The sequence below is a fragment of the Aspergillus niger genome, assembly GCF_000002855.4.
Source record: "Aspergillus niger supercontig An05".
Lineage (NCBI taxonomy): Eukaryota > Fungi > Ascomycota > Eurotiomycetes > Eurotiales > Aspergillaceae > Aspergillus > Aspergillus niger.
The window spans coordinates 501242-513810 of NT_166521.1; the positions used below are offsets into that span (position 1 = coordinate 501242).

Here is a 12569-nt window from a genome sequence, read left to right on the forward strand (position 1 = left end):
TCAACTCATTCACTACTCTACAGTCCCTTATCAACCGCATCAGCCATCTCCCCCAAGGTATCAAACCGCCAGTCATAGATCGTCTCCGACAGATTCCCCATTGTTGCCCCCGGCCGCTCAATCCACACGGACTTCAACCCCATCTTGCGCGCCGGGTGGTGGTCATGAAACTGGCTCTGCGCGGTCTGCAGCACCTGCGCCGGTTCGACGTCGAATTTCTCCTTGACTGCCTTGAGCAGGTATTCAAAGTTCCGGAGATCGGGCTTGTAGGAGCCCACATCTTGTGCGGTGATGATGAGATCAAAGGGGAAGCCTTGCAAGCTACCAGCATTGGTCTTGGCAAAAGAAGCGCGATCGACATTGGACAGCACCACCAGCTTGTACTTCTGGGCCAGTCGCTTTAATGCGTCGACGGTATCCGGGAAAGCGGGCCAGTTGCCGATGGATTCTCCGAACTGGCGGCTTTCCTCTTCTGACGGCCGAGGCAGACCGAGACGCTCTGTCCACTGAGGATGAATAGTGGTGAGGAGTTGTGAGTACGGCATGTCGGGCGTCTGTGCTTGTTGCGCGTGCTCTAATTGGTGGTACACGGTGAGAAGGTGTTCGCGGGTGAAATGGGCGTTGGCTTTGTCGAGACTGGGCTGGAAGGCGGCCAGGATGCCACCTTCCCAGTCGACCAGAGTGCCGTAGACGTCGAAGCTGAGGAGACGATAGTTTGAGTAGTTGCGACATGTTGAATACAATTGTGGATGATTGTCAAGAGCTGTGACATTCGACAGAGTGTGGGTGGAACTATTTATACTGAAGAAGAAATAACCAGGCGGGGCTGGAACGGGTGAGAAATCCCCTCCTGCCGGGCGCCTTCCTTATCACCCCCAAATGTCGGGGACCCCTTCCGGCAACAGGATCCGGTCCGGTCGGAGCCATTGCATTGTCTGACAGAACCTCTTCTTGCTCGAGAAAAACTTATTCACTGCACCAACAGAAACTGGAGAGATGGATTCCTTTCCATCCACCGGGTACCGTCACCCGAGTGGGTCAGGTGGCGTCGCCGACCGAGGGATTGATGCCTCAGGCATAAAGGGGATGTGCGAAGCCGGGGATAAGACGGTGTTTGGTTCGAGAGATGCCTTTTGAGTACGGGCAGTACCCCAGGAATACTGGTAAATCACATCTTCTCCACCATCCAAGATGGGTGATGGTCAACTGGCCGCCCTTGGCAGGCCGTGTCAACGCACCGGGCCAGGCTGCCCAGGTAAAATTTCCGCCCCGTCAGTCCAGGGCCATAATGGGCATATTTCCCAGAGTTCGTCATGATGGCATTCGGAGAACGTGGGATGATGGGTTCTGTAATCATGCACCAGCAGGTGTCAGTGATGAATCGGACACCAAACCTCTCCAGTTCCTGAATAAGCCCGGCTTGACCAGCCAAGCTGTATGTCGCACGACTACAGGTTACCATCACCGCCACCCCCTCGCATTTTGTATGCCCTTGACATAGAGTAGCCAGTCGTCGAATTTCCCTCAGTGAAAAGTGCGGGTTCCCAAGGGAAATGAGATCCACGGTTTGGCACTCTGATGCAGTGTTCAGTGTGTCCCAACAGGGAATGAGGTCCTCAATCTGCACATCCACACAAGCTGGGTAGGTTCCGGGGCGGATGGCGGCTTCTATGGTCTCTGCTTCCGGTGTGATGCCCACCATGTGAAACATCGGAGCACTTGAGACGGTTGCAAATGCTGCCCCAAAAGCCTTGAGGTCATCCCGGTTTGGGGCGAGCGATTCGAGGCCCACGATCACCGGGATCTGAGTGGTTGCCAGCGTCCCTACATGATAGCCAAGAACGGGGTAAAAGGAGTCATCGAGGTCATGCAAGCGTTCAACATCGTGCAACCGAATAATTAGTGATGCTCGGCGATTGGTATCAACATGCGGTCCTCCTTTCGGGGCGCGGCCCGTGAGAGCAATGGCGATGTCGAGAAAATCCGGATACTTCATGGTACGCGCCCCAAGTACACTGTTGGCATACACCACAGCATTAGATTCCGCCCAAGCGACTTGATCTCCGAGTTTAGGGGCGCTATCCAGCTGGTAGGGGCTACATGTGAAAGTTGGCCGCGCACCCATGTCCATATATGCTTTCGCCAGCCGGTCGGCCGCTTCCCCAAAAGCCACATCTACGCCTTGGGCGCGCCATCGCTTCTGGTCGACCGAGATAGAATTTAAGGTAGTCGGAACAAGAACATGGCCGCCCAAGTCGCGCAATTTCTCTGCAAACAGGAGAGATCCTGGCCCGGTATAGATACAGCCATCGACATGAACCTGGGTGACCGGGATCAGTTCGCGAACCTCTAATAACTCGGACATTCGCAGGACAATCTGCATGGCCACGCGAGCGGCTTCTCCGTACTCGCCCTGAATCAGTGCTCTATCCACATCGGACAGTTGTATCTTTGTGGTCAGCACCGACGGTCCTTTAGTAGTGGCAGCCAGGCAGTTCATGCAATGTCCCGGGTAACTCCTGGTCGAAGATATAACCATCACTGACCGTGATGTAAGTGTCATGAAGTTTCAGCACCCTCCGAAAGTCGTCTGAGCTCAATGTTATCACTGGAATTGCCCTGTCGAACATCTCCTCCGCGACCATTACCCCCAGGGTGAGGATTTCCTCCCGGCGCTCGAACAGTATCGCCTTGGGCCCGCGGTTGTTGAGCAGGAGTTCGAGCATCACCCCGCTGCCCGAACAGGAGCCGCGGCCACCTGGAATGGCGAGGATGCAACCTTCCAGAGAATGGCCACTCAAGGGGTGGTGTTGGTCAATAACCTGGCCTGTTTGGGGGTCAACGCCACCCCAGAAACTCAACTCCACGTGGCTGGCAATCAGCCTTCCAGAAGCCGTTCCTTGCACGTGGGGATCTCCGTGGCAGAGGGGGGGAGGGGACATGCTTGTAAGCGGATGTGTCATTTTATTCTCGCACCAATGATGCCGTGCATATCGTAGGACAAGGTGCTTTGAGTAACAAAAGGGACGTTGCCAATAACGAGAATGGCCAAGCTTTGAGGCGGAGGGGGGATAATCTTTGGTTCGGTGATTCGGCAAAGAAGGCCGTGATAGCAGCCTCAGGCCCATCATCAGTCGCCGGCCTCGGGAAAGTCATCCGAGGACTAGTTCAAGTACCCAACAATCTCCATTGTCTTCATAGTCGATACTTACGATCCAAAGTGCAGCGTCCATCATGATGACATCCGAGTGCAATATACGAAGAGTGGCGGTGAGTTGGTGCAGGAGAATAACCAAACTGCATGTCTCATAACTATATCCTTTTGCCAAATAACCATGAAATGTGAACCTGCGAGCTGCGGACTGAATTCATTTTCCGCGATCATCGCCGTTCCAAACCAGGAGCCATTACAAAGCAAACACGGAGTGGCATGACCTCATCCTAGATCAAATGCGAATATAAATGCACCTGTGTGTCTGGCTTCTATCTCTGGTTATCATTCAGATTACCCAAGTTACCCTGTCCTGCACATATTTGCGAATTGTTGAAAGCAATACAATGGCAGAGCTTCTTGAACCGGTTGTCCTCGGGGATGGAATCCAATTGCGCAATCGCATTTGCATGGGCACCATGACGCGCAATCGATGCACCAATGGGAATAAACCCACCCAAGTAAACGTCAAGCATTACGCCGACCGAGCGCGGGACGGCACCGGACTTATCGTCGCAGAGGGAACCTTTATCTACCCGAGTGGTGTCGAATGGCCCAATGCGCCTGTGATGTACAATGATAGCCACGCAGAAGCTTGGACCAAGGTAACAAGCGAGGTGCACAAGGTCGGGGGAAAGATCCTCTTCCAGCCATGGCACCCAGGTGAGCATTGCCCGTTCATGTTTTCGGTACTCTGATAAGAGAGTGTAAAGTCAAGGACTGTAGACTAAATCCTAAATATAGGACGCATTCAGAATGAAAATATGCCGATGTTGAAAAAGTCGGGAAATCCAATCTATGCCCCATCCAAAGTACCTGCCAAGGGCGGAAAGTATCGTACATTGGAGGGACTTCCAGGCCACACTCACAACATCACCGAGATCGATGACCCAGAAGCCATTATCGAGCAATACCGGCATTCTGTCACGTGAGTAAAAACGGCTGGGGTTGATGGGATTGAGCTATTGGCACAAGGGTGAGTACGCAGGGGCAGACGGACGCATCGTGGATAGGGCAATCGGAGCTGACACGGCGGCTAACTAGCGGGTATCTTCTCCACAACTTCCTGTGCTCGTGAGCAATACCTCTCCACATAATGCATATTTCACGAGCTTATGGATTATCTAGGCACTCGGATACACGCAGTGACAAATACGGTGGCTCTGTTGAGAATCGCTGCCGTTTCCCGCTCGAGGTGCTCGATGTCATCATTAAGGACTGGGGTCCTCGAGCAGTCGGGATCAAGATCTGCCCTACGGATATTATAATGACACCATGATCTCATACGACGAAATAAAGGAGACATATACATACTTCCTCAAGGAGCTGATGCGTCGCGATCTCGCTTTTATCGATCTATCCCGTCGAGGCTGTGATGTTGGGCGGGAATCCGATGACTAATTTAGATTGCAAGACAGGCCTCAGGGGAAAGAATTGCCCCCAAGATATGAACCTCTCACTGACTTCGGCCCTCTTATTAAATATCCTGGGAGTCGCACTATGCTCATGGTAAACCATGAGTACACAGTCGAGGAGGCAAGAAATTTGATCCAGCAGGAGAAGATCGACCTCGTGACATTTCCACGGCCTTTTATCTACAATCCGGTAAATTGACCACAGCAGTCATTTAGGCACTAGCTTACAGGAAGCCTTCCAGGACCTCATAAAGCGGATTAAGAAAGGTATTCCTTTTGCCTCAAATACTCGCGGTGGTAAGGTGAACTATGGGCCGTTCCAGGATCCCAATGAGAATTACAATGACTGACCGTCTTCTGAACAAGAGGGCCAGCCTATTGCCGGTTATTAGACAGTCTGTTCCGCTTTCGGCTAGGTGCGTTGGAGGATGTTAGATGAGATTGTCGCATACTACGAAAACGAATAGAACGGGCAGGGAGGCAGCAGAGAGTCGTTGTAGAATGTACAATATAACTATATATTTCTTACCAGGCTGTATATATAGTTGCAGTAGTAACAATATAATAATACCAATTGCTTTGAGGCTAGAGTGAGAGATTATGGGAAGAGCGCCACTAAATCCAAGTCGATGGTGAGAAGTATACAACATTCTTGACTTCACATGTAAATAATTTCATATAGGGCTGCATCTGAGTTTTCCAAGGAGGCCGAGCAAGAAACAGATGGATGGATGCCTGTTTGGAACGGTTTGATTTTCCAGTCGGCGGGCCCGAGCACTCCACTCCACTCGGGTGTCTTAAACAGAGCCAATGGCAGATGGTATTCGTCACTTAGTGGTTCAATAGTTGGGAACGCGTGGCTTGATTTTAAATTTAGCATAATCTTGGAAGTGACACGAGTACAGCCTCCAATTTCCGGAGAAAAGCACAAGCGGGGGCTGCTTATATCTTTGCATCTGCCCAGTATTCCTGCCATGGGGGTTAACGGTTTCTCCCTTGCGTCGCGCCTCTCTGACCCCTTTAGTCACTCGTTTGGGCGTCTATAGCATTCATACCGTCATTCATTCATTCATTGATACTCAGTTTCTTATTCCCAGTCTCTCCTTCATTTCGGCAATCAATCCTAGTCATGCGTTCAGCCATCCCTTTCATCCTCAGCCTCGGCTCCCTGGCTGCGGCCATCAGCATCACCGAGCCGACCCTCAATTCAACCTACGCCGCCGGTTCCACCATCACCGTCAACTGGACCACCGTGGACACCGATCCCACCACCTTCAGCCTCTATCTCTGGAATTTCGTCTACTGGCCGCCCTCCTATGTCCCCTTGGCGCTTGATATTCCCACCTCCGATCTGNCATACCCCGTGCAAATCCCCTGCGACACCGATCCCGAGTGGGGCTACCAGATCAGCGGGATCAACGGCACCAACGTCTACATCATCTATGCTCAGTCTGAGAAATTCTTCGTCTCCGACGTGGCCAACGCGACCGAATGCGTTGATACGAGTGTCACGGCCCCCGGAGCATCTGCAACCTCTACCTGCCCTGCAGCATCTACCGTTTATGTCACGGTGAGCCCTACCGCGTCCAGCTCTGCTTTGTCCCACCACAACCATCACCATGATCATCATCTTCTCCATCACCACTCCTCCCATCTCCCGGCTCCTTCATCCACTCCTGCTCCTGTCATCTCGTCCAGAACTGTCAAGCCAGGAATTGTGCCTAAGACTATTGGTTGGTGCTCAGACTATTCCCACCCTGTGACCTTGGACAAGGTGCCGACCCCAACGGTGGCCTTGTATGAAACGGAGACGGCGTCACAAGCCAGTACTCAGGATGTCAGCGTCATGACAGCCACTACTACCGTGAGTGTTATTGGCAATGCCGGAGGCGATGGGTGTCCTTTTGCCTAAGGTGGTGATCCCTCGAAATGCTTACTCTCTGTCTGCCTCATCGACCTATGTAGCTACCATCATGTAAGACTATACATATTGTTGCAACAGTGTGATACCATGCGACTTGATCACCTGTTCCCATAACGCAGTCCTATACACCAACTTATATACTACTTCTAGAGAAAGTATCTGTAAATCTCTGGGAACTTTCTTAAAATTTCTGAAGGTCGTGCGCATCTCTCAACGGCCAGGATCCTCCCAAATTAGTCTCGTGGTAGTATAAAAACCCCCTTTCATACTTAACCACCTTGACTGCCAACCAACCAGCCGGACGTTAGCTATGAGTGAGTCGATATACATTACTCCTGCACTCCCGCAATCATAACTTTGAACACATCCGCCCGTCCAGCCTTGACCAACTCGAATGCCTCCTCGGCCTTCTCGAACGGGAACCTATTCGTGATCAACCGCTTCACATCAATCTTGCCCTTGGCAATCAAGTCGATAGCCGCCGGATAGCACCCGGTCAGATACCGAATGGATCCCTTGATGGTCAACCCACGCGTGCACACCGCCGTAATGGGGAACAGAATGTTCTCCTTGCCCATGCCAGCCTGCACGAATGTGGCTCCCCGGCGGGCTGCGTAGATACCCATCTGCACACACGGCTCAGCACCAGAGCACTCCAACACCACGTCTGCGCCTTCTCCCAGACCCAGCTCCTCCTTCAANTGCATCGCTACCCGCTCCGCATGCACCATCGGGTCAGTGCCGGGCTCGGCCCGCGAGGGCATGAATGTGTGATCGATGCCGTACGACTTGGCTACCTCCAGTCGGGACAGAATCACATCCACTCCGATGATGGTCCTGGCTCCGGCAGCCTTAGCCACGGCCTGGCATAGTACGCCGATCGGACCGCATCCCAGAACCAGCACAGTCTGGTGTGCTTGCAGGTTGGCTGTCTTGGCGATGGCCACGGCCACAGACACGGGCTCCACCATGGCTGCTTCCTCGAGCGTCATGTGGTCCGGTATCTTGTAGCAGAAGTCGGCGGCGTTGACGTAGTATTTGGCGAGGGTGCCGTCCCAGGGCGGGGTCGCAGCGAAGATCGTATCGCCACAGAGGTTGTATGATCCGCTGCGGCAGTAGTCGCAGCGACGACAGGGTACGCCCGGTTCCATGGCGACGCGATCGCCGGGTTTGAGGTGTCGGACTTTGTCGCCGACTTCGACAACTACGCCGGCAGATTCATGGCCGAGGACCATGGGCCCGGTGAGGACGAAGTCGCCGATGCGACCGCGTTGCCAGCTGGGAGCATGTCAAGATCATGTTTAGATAGGATACAAGGGAAGACGCATACTAGTGAACCTGGGCGATGTGTTAATCTGGACATATAAGGACTAATTTGGGGGCGGAGAAGAGTGAGAACCACTTACATCACTTCCACAAATACCTGTTTGTGCTACATGGACCATCACATCATGGGGGTCTTTGAGGATGGGTTTGGGCCGGTCTTCAATGACTACATCTTTGATGTTGCGCAGGACAAATGAGGGGTTCTACCCCGCGCATTAGTCGGCATATTATGACAGCAGAGATGAACTTACCTCCATGGTGTTGATGAATGGAACAGTTTTGACGATGTGTAGTGATGTATTCTCCTTAAGGTGCCGTTAGGAGTGAAGCCTTCGTTCCGAAAGCAGTTGTTGATGTGGTGGGCGAGCACCATTATCAACCCCTCTTCTTGTCAGGTGCAAAGATGGTTCATGAGGCGATCAAGTGAAACGGGTATGTCTGGCGAGAATTGCCGGATTTGTTCGCGTGCAGGGTCATGTAGATCAGCTTACTAAATTTCTCTTCATCGGCATCTAGTTATCAATCAGCCATACTATAAGTATAACTTTGCGGTTATCATTGACTCTATATCTTTAACGACGTAGCCGTTCCCATTACGGGCCGATCAGCGCACCTCGGACACACATGCCTTATAAAGCGCTATTTGCTATATATCTATAAGACACCGCTCCTCTCGATTGTTCTGTAAAGGACTTCCCACTCCTCACATGAATCCCGCGGCAATGGTGGGTATAAGCGTTAAGACCGTGCTCTATCCGCTTAAGGATATCAAGAAAGACTGCGTTCCCCACTAGCATCGTCAAGGGCCCGCCCGGCCACATAAAGTGGCTGTAGCAGGTATTTCCGCACTACATTACTGGGCATTCCACGGGCAATGGCGATAGTCTCTGACTCATCCTGATGAAGGCCTTCTTCCTGTACGAATCAGTACATGTCAGGAAGGTCTAGCTGGTGGAATAGCTGCTGCAAGCACAGTTTCAAAAACCTATTGATCAGTATTTCCATTTATGCTACTTAGAAGAATGCCAGTGCAATCGGATGAATGTTTCTACCTAAGCGACGTAAGATCACATAAAGCGTAGAGCAGGTTCAATAGATGTGAACTGTATCCGGAAACCACAGTTGCTTTCTGGTTTGTCGATCAGTCTGCACGCAGCCTCGGCGCCTTGGGCACCAACAGCCAGCTGATGCCCGTGGCACACAGCAGAGCCAATAACATGGGCTGCAGGGCCTTGACGCCGGTGTGGGAAGAGATGATTCCCGTCAATACGGGGAAGAGCGATCCGCCAATCTGCCCCAGCACGAAGACAAATGCTGAAAAATACTATTAACACGTTGCTTGTTAGATCGTGGTAAATTTCACGTACCAATGCCGGAGGAGCGAATGTTAGCCGGAAAGATCTTGGATGCGACGGATATTCCCTATTAAGAAGTCAGGCAATTGGATCCATAGTGAAATACGACAGAGCCCACCGTTGCAAAGAATGGCCCGGAAAAGAATCCCAACAAGCAAATAGCCATAGCTTCCACACCAATATTGGGCACCCTATGCTATTCGTCAGTCGATGAGAGTCTAAAGCAACATTGGGTGAACTAACAGCCAAAATACCAGCTCCAACCCGGCACACAGAGCAGCGTAGATAAATATCATGCGACGCTCTCCTAGACGATAAGTAGGCTCAGCAAGGACCAGTTGACCAAGGAAAGCTCCGCCATAGAACCCAGTCGGGATATAGCCCATCTGGTGCACATCACCATGCCGAACGCGAACAAGGTACTCGACAATCCATCCTATCTCGTTGTGAGTTTCCTTTCGGCCTGTGAGATGTGATTTCACCTACCACCGGCCGTGATGGCCGCTCCCAGGAAAAAGAAAAAGTAGAGACTTGTCAGCCAGACAGCTGGGACGCGAAGTGTGTCCTTGATCTCCCTTACTGCGCGCGTACTCCGAGCGTCCTGGCTTGAAGGCTGCGGGTCGTCGCTTTGGGGGGCTTCTGAGGAATGTTGGACGGACATGCTGTCACGGAAGGCTATCAATATCAATATCAGGTTGATTAGCCCCAGCCCCAGTGGGAAGATGTAGAACAAATTCCACTGAGACTGCCGATTAGCAGATGCCACAGCGGTGGCCACTAAGGGGCCCACCAGACATCCGGCCATGTACATGGCATGGATAAAGCCGAGCCATCGATGGGCGGCCTTGACTGCAGCGACATATGTATTGGCGTGGGTGTCATTAAATGCCTGTCCTAGACTCGCTAGGAAGTAAAGTTATGGCGTACAATGGGAACGGCGGAAGCCAGACACGCAGGACATGGGCCAGCACCTGTAGCGCAGCCCCCAGAGCGAGCATGGCACCTAAACCGAGGTATTGGCAGGCGGTGCTATTGGTCAGGGCGGCCACAAGCCAGCCAACAAGAGTTGTAACATAACTAGCAAAGCCATCAGTGATTGGGTTGACCGTGGGATGGTGCGTTTGGGCTCCATTGGGGGGAGGACATACACGATAATTACCAGGCCGGTACTAACGTGATACGTCTCGAGGACGTAGGGAAGCAAGGAGCCCAGACTACCGTCGTTGACACCTGCGACGAAGAAGGAGAAGCCCGATGCGATGAGCTTCAAGTAAGGGACTTTGGCCTCAGCCTCGGTAACCGAAGCATCATTGTTGGGGCCTTCTGGCACCATCGGGATTGGCCGCTCCCCGAGTTCGGTAAGTGAGATGGATTCGCACCCCGTAGTGGACGCCATAGAGAACGATCAATCTGTGCTGCTGGATGGATGAATCTAGGGTCTACCCATCACTTATACTGTCAGACTACCGTTCTTTATTGTGTGACTCAAGGAAGTAAGAATAGGAGAGCGGCGGATACTCCGTTTCTCCGCTTCGCGGGGAGGCGGGGAGTGGGGAATCTTGCCCAAACAGGCAATACTGGCAGCCACCTGGCTTGCTGGGGGTTGACAATCCCCACGGTCGCATTTCGGCAGGATTATTCTTTGCTGTCAGACTTATATAGAGCAAGTCTATATATAAGTTCCTTAATTGATATAAAGCTCTTAGAGCGCAATTTTCCTACTAGTTTGATGCTCTGCTCGTAGTAGCCGGCGGAGCATGATACTCTGGATACTGCTAACTAGTGACGATGCACGGCGTTCATCCCCGTTTGTTTTCAGTAGGAGCATTACTAACCTACACTCAATTGATTGACAGGTCTATTCCTTCTCCATCGCCTACAGCATGCTTACGTGGACGTGTCGACGTTGAGGAAGGGGCCCATGCGTTGCATCTCGCTCTGCGCCTAAGGTATCAATGATGGCCCTCACCCGCGGATATGAATTTAGGCGAAAGATAACTTCGTGATTTGCATGGCTATAACATGACTCGCTGGGCACAGACAAGACGGCCACAGTTCACCTGAAGATCACAGGGCTACCTTGAGCATCGCCTTCCTCGACGCACGGTAAGACCTCATCAAAGCTCAGCTTTCCCATCCACATCGGACTGTCCAATCCTGTCATGAATAACAGCCGCAACCTCGTCACTGTTCTCCTCCAGAAATACCATATGACCATTGCCGTGAATGCCGATTTCTGACAATTGCATGTGCTCTGCCTGTACGCCGGCTTGTTGCAAGAACCTTACCGTGCACCAGTCATACTGCGCATGGTACGAAGCTTCCGTCGTCACTAGTAGCACGGGAATTTTGCTCAGTTTCGCCAGTTGCCGCGCAGGCGGATCATCCGCCTGAATGATGCAGTCCGCTAGAATTGACGAGTTGGACGGAAGAATAGTGGTGGAGAAGTCTGTGCTCGGGTCCGACACTGGCGGCGAGTACGCAATCGGGATGTCAGTCAGCCCGTATGCTCGAGCAGAAGTGTTTCCGAACATTGCGTTGCTGAACGGGGGACCACCAGGCTCGATGGAGACAATCGAGTGAACCAGATTGGATCGTTGGTCGGCCAGTAGCCACGCCATGGTTCCACCTTGGGAATGAGCTATCAGAATAACTGGCCGGCCAATTCGATCCAGCAAGGCGGCGCCCGCGTCGCGCATGGCAGTTTGCTGCAGTACATTATCACTAACAAACGGCACAGCACTGGCATAATAGGAATCAAAGATGGGATCGCGCATGACCCCAGTCCCAGGCCACTGGGTGTGCAGCGATGCCTGTGGCCACAGCTCATACCGTTCAGGCGCGGTGAAGTATCGTTGCAGGTGTTCGGCCGAGTATGTTTCTAGTGGTTCGCTGAAGGATTGCCAGGGACTGCGGCCCCGGAACGGCTGATCGAAGAGGTAGCATTCGTAGCCCTTGTCAAGGAAGTATGATGCCCATCCTGGCTGGCCGTCTGGTTTGTTCAACCAATTCTATTCCATGCTCTGTTAGAGTTATTTCACCAAGGGAGCCTGGGTTATCCTACTGTCGCTGTCTGAGCCTGACCATGGACAAACACTATCGGATATGGCTGAGTGACTTGTGCGGGCGTCAATTTTTCGACATATATCTGATTGGTGTAAATATGCTCGCCATTGTCGGTGATTGAGTAGTTCCCTCCAACGTAGAAATAAGTTCGGTGGTGGATGGTATCGCCACGGGTGGGAGAGAACAGGGCCAGGAGGTATAGACCGAGCCGAGTAAACATCGTGAAACACATGAGTCTCCTCAACTGGCAGGAAGATGGAGTTGAATCCGTG

General features: G+C 52.3%; 7 protein-coding genes across 7 annotated transcripts; 2 read left to right on the forward strand and 5 right to left on the reverse strand.

The window, feature by feature from the left end:
• Positions 1 to 17: 17 nt before the first annotated feature.
• Positions 18 to 932, reverse strand: An05g02220 (uncharacterized protein; the record flags this gene model as incomplete). Its single annotated transcript, XM_059747960.1, has 2 exons — positions 18 to 699; positions 874 to 932. The coding sequence occupies 2 exons, from the start codon at positions 930 to 932 to the stop codon at positions 18 to 20; spliced, it is 741 nt and encodes a 246-aa protein (XP_059603735.1).
• Positions 933 to 1168: 236 nt separating this feature from the next.
• An05g02230 (uncharacterized protein) lies at positions 1169 to 2942 on the reverse strand (the record flags this gene model as incomplete). Its single annotated transcript, XM_059747961.1, has 2 exons — positions 1169 to 2472; positions 2537 to 2942. The coding sequence occupies 2 exons, from the start codon at positions 2940 to 2942 to the stop codon at positions 1169 to 1171; spliced, it is 1710 nt and encodes a 569-aa protein (XP_059603736.1).
• Positions 2943 to 3558: 616 nt separating this feature from the next.
• On the forward strand, positions 3559 to 4976 carry An05g02240 (uncharacterized protein; the record flags this gene model as incomplete). The annotated part of the gene is made up of 7 exons (XM_059747962.1): positions 3559 to 3874; positions 3956 to 4139; positions 4187 to 4258; positions 4340 to 4445; positions 4511 to 4588; positions 4637 to 4816; positions 4857 to 4976. The coding sequence occupies 7 exons, from the start codon at positions 3559 to 3561 to the stop codon at positions 4974 to 4976; spliced, it is 1056 nt and encodes a 351-aa protein (XP_059603737.1).
• Positions 4977 to 5755: 779 nt separating this feature from the next.
• An05g02250 (uncharacterized protein) lies at positions 5756 to 6664 on the forward strand (the record flags this gene model as incomplete). The annotated part of the gene is made up of 2 exons (XM_059747963.1): positions 5756 to 6490; positions 6629 to 6664. 2 exons carry the CDS (start codon positions 5756 to 5758, stop codon positions 6662 to 6664), a joined length of 771 nt encoding a protein of 256 aa, XP_059603738.1.
• Positions 6665 to 6879: 215 nt separating this feature from the next.
• Positions 6880 to 8133, reverse strand: An05g02260 (uncharacterized protein; the record flags this gene model as incomplete). Its single annotated transcript, XM_001390757.1, has 4 exons — positions 6880 to 7828; positions 7881 to 7888; positions 7957 to 8079; positions 8128 to 8133. 4 exons carry the CDS (start codon positions 8131 to 8133, stop codon positions 6880 to 6882), a joined length of 1086 nt encoding a protein of 361 aa, XP_001390794.1.
• An 810-nt stretch (positions 8134 to 8943) lies between these two features.
• On the reverse strand, positions 8944 to 10627 carry An05g02270 (uncharacterized protein; the record flags this gene model as incomplete). Its single annotated transcript, XM_059747964.1, is given in 6 exon segments — positions 8944 to 9200; positions 9244 to 9298; positions 9350 to 9422; positions 9475 to 9667; positions 9718 to 10308; positions 10380 to 10627. Coding segments are annotated over 6 exon segments (1417 nt in total), but the record flags the coding sequence as incomplete, so codon positions are not given.
• A 721-nt stretch (positions 10628 to 11348) lies between these two features.
• Positions 11349 to 12529, reverse strand: An05g02280 (uncharacterized protein; the record flags this gene model as incomplete). Its single annotated transcript, XM_001390759.3, has 2 exons — positions 11349 to 12242; positions 12296 to 12529. 2 exons carry the CDS (start codon positions 12527 to 12529, stop codon positions 11349 to 11351), a joined length of 1128 nt encoding a protein of 375 aa, XP_001390796.1.
• Between the last annotated feature and the right edge of the window lie 40 nt (positions 12530 to 12569).